Raw genomic sequence first — 2393 nt, 5'->3', positions numbered from 1 at the left:
TCAAGGTCTATCAGATGGGTTGCAGTCTAACTGATTTCCAGGGAAGGTAAGTGTCGACTGCCTTTTGTAGATCGGTAATGAAGATGTGAAACCTTATAGGTTTCATGATTCTGGCGAAGGACAACTACGACCAGTCCTTGTTAGTCAGCCAACGCCCAAAACGTGCGCCACGCACTGTATCCGTACAATCGCGCACTGTCACCTTTTGGATTGCACTGACCATTTTCGGCGGTTTTTTAACACATATGAATTGCGGGACTCCTCGTTGTCCACGATAACCAATCGATACCATTTAATTTGCGACTAAAACTTGCACCTACATTTGCAGCAGTAGAGGTTCGGATGTAGCGCATTAGATCTTATCCCACATGTATTTTGCGCGATATAAGTAATAAATTAGTATTAAATTATTAAATTATTATTAAATTTTCAGGTGGCATTTGACTTCCAGAAAAACTTTTGGCTTAAAATCCCCACCGTGGGTTCCCCTAAGATGATCAAATCAGATCACATAATCCCCAAGTGTTGGAGGGGGAGTAATATCACTGCTTCTACAGGCAGCTCGTGATCCTTAAGAGGAGGCATTCTCCTAGTCAATGGTAGCAAATATTTAATACATTTCCAACGCTTGATTTTCTGACGAAAAGCGAGTCGATATCAACAACAATCCACACAATCCCCACAAAGTAAGGTATTCCATCAATTTATAATATTGAAAAATGAGTGGTGGAGAAGTAGTGTGTTGGATATGTATAAAAACAAGTGCCTACCTCTAAAAACAGCACGTCTTTCAGGGCTTTAGCCGCGCTACTTCATTTCCAAGATGGTCGGGCGCAAAGACGACCACAAAGGACGATGTGACTTGGTCCCATTTCTCCACGCAAAAAAGTAAAAAGTCTCCACCCGGGGACTCAGATTCTTAGTCAAATTCCCGAGGTTTGGAGCGGCAACTAGTGGTTCAAATGCCCCACATATGCCCTGGCAGCTCTTGACCAACGCGATCGGCACACCGGGTGGGTGTGGAGCTGCCGAGGTGAAGAAAACTGCCACTTCATCCCCTTTTCTGAAGAGAACTCGCTGTAGCTTCTCTGTGCCCCATCCTCTGATCATTTCGTCGCAGTGACGTTCGGGCTAAACAAAGGGGACCCACTAATCATAAGGGCCGGTACCCCTCTCAAAGCGCAGGAATCCTCGCAACAACTTGTGCATCAAATGCCAATGGTCGAGCAATAAACAGGCAGCTCTAAGTGAGGCGGCGTACGATAAGATGCGAAACCCAATGCTTCTTCGGAAGCAGACAAGGATGTTCGTTTCGTGGGAAAACGAGAACTTTGTCAACACTCATCCAACTCTGATGAGTACGCTCTGCATTCTCTGTATCGGACTGAACTTCTTAAAATCTGCCTTGCTGATTCGACTGTTAAGGCCTTTATGGGCATTCTTGTACCTAATGTTTTTCGGCTTCTTGTAATTCTTGAGGTGAGAGGACACCCTCTTAAATAATTCTGGAATCTCTTTCTTCTCGATTTCGTGGTTTTGTTTTTTTTTCTGAGGTGCACACAAATCGCAAACACATACGCAGTTACTCTAAGCAGCTTTCTCCGGCTTGAAGAATCTTGTGCAATCGATGGGTTGCTGTAATTTCCTTGCTCTGCAAACAGGCTTGTCTGAACCTTTCACGCTATCTTTTCTACTTCAAGTTTTTATGGGACTATGACTGGATTCTTTCGGCCACTCTTGCTCAGGGAGACGTAGGAACTCATGACCACGCTGCCACTTGTCAGCCAAGGCCCACTAAAACATACAATTCCACGGGAAACGTCGTCCGCCACGTTAAGCTTCCCAGGGAACACTGTATTCACTGGGCGGGGTCCGAGCTGGTTTGAACTTCTCCAACTCTTATTGAGACGAATGGCTTGAAGCGTCGTGCTTCACTACATATCCATGCCAATACGATCTTGCTGTCTAGGAGAAGACTTTCTGCTCAAAGTTCAGGCGGGTTTCTTCCTTTATGGCCTTAAGCAGCCGAGAGGCTAACACTGCGCCTTGGAGTTCACGACGAGGCATAATCAAGCTCTTTATGGGTGCAACTCTTGACTTTGCTGCAACCAGACGCACGTCAAATTCTCCGCTTCTCAGCTGCCATCTTGCGTACGCACAGGTACCAAATGTATCTCCGGAGGCATCGGCAAAGATACAGAGTGTAGGTGCTCCAGTGGCGTCAGCAGGTGTATAGCATCGGTCAAAGTTGATTCCGTTTGGTCTCTCCATTTCTCTGAACAGGATACTCCACTTGTCCAAAACGTCGGGAGGTAGCTCCTCGTCCCAGGTAACTCCCCTTTTCCACATTTCCTGGAGTCCAATTTTGGCTCGGATAAGGAATGGTGCCACTA

General features: G+C 46.1%; 1 protein-coding gene across 1 annotated transcript in view; it reads right to left on the bottom strand.

The window, feature by feature from the left end:
• Nucleotides 1–1965: 1965 nt before the first annotated feature.
• Nucleotides 1966–2393, bottom strand: part of LOC138030635 (uncharacterized) — an 856-nt gene continuing 428 nt past the window's right edge. The window contains exon 2 of the mRNA XM_068878518.1: nucleotides 1966–2393. This exon is cut by the window's right edge and continues 116 nt beyond it. Coding sequence (XP_068734619.1) covers nucleotides 1966–2393 — 428 coding nt within the window.

Source organism: Montipora capricornis, chromosome 13, assembly GCF_036669925.1.
Source record: "Montipora capricornis isolate CH-2021 chromosome 13, ASM3666992v2, whole genome shotgun sequence".
In the NCBI taxonomy this organism is placed as follows: Eukaryota; Metazoa; Cnidaria; class Anthozoa; order Scleractinia; family Acroporidae; genus Montipora; species Montipora capricornis.
The sequence above is the reverse complement of the archived record's forward strand: the minus strand, read 5'-3'. Positions and strand labels throughout refer to the sequence as shown.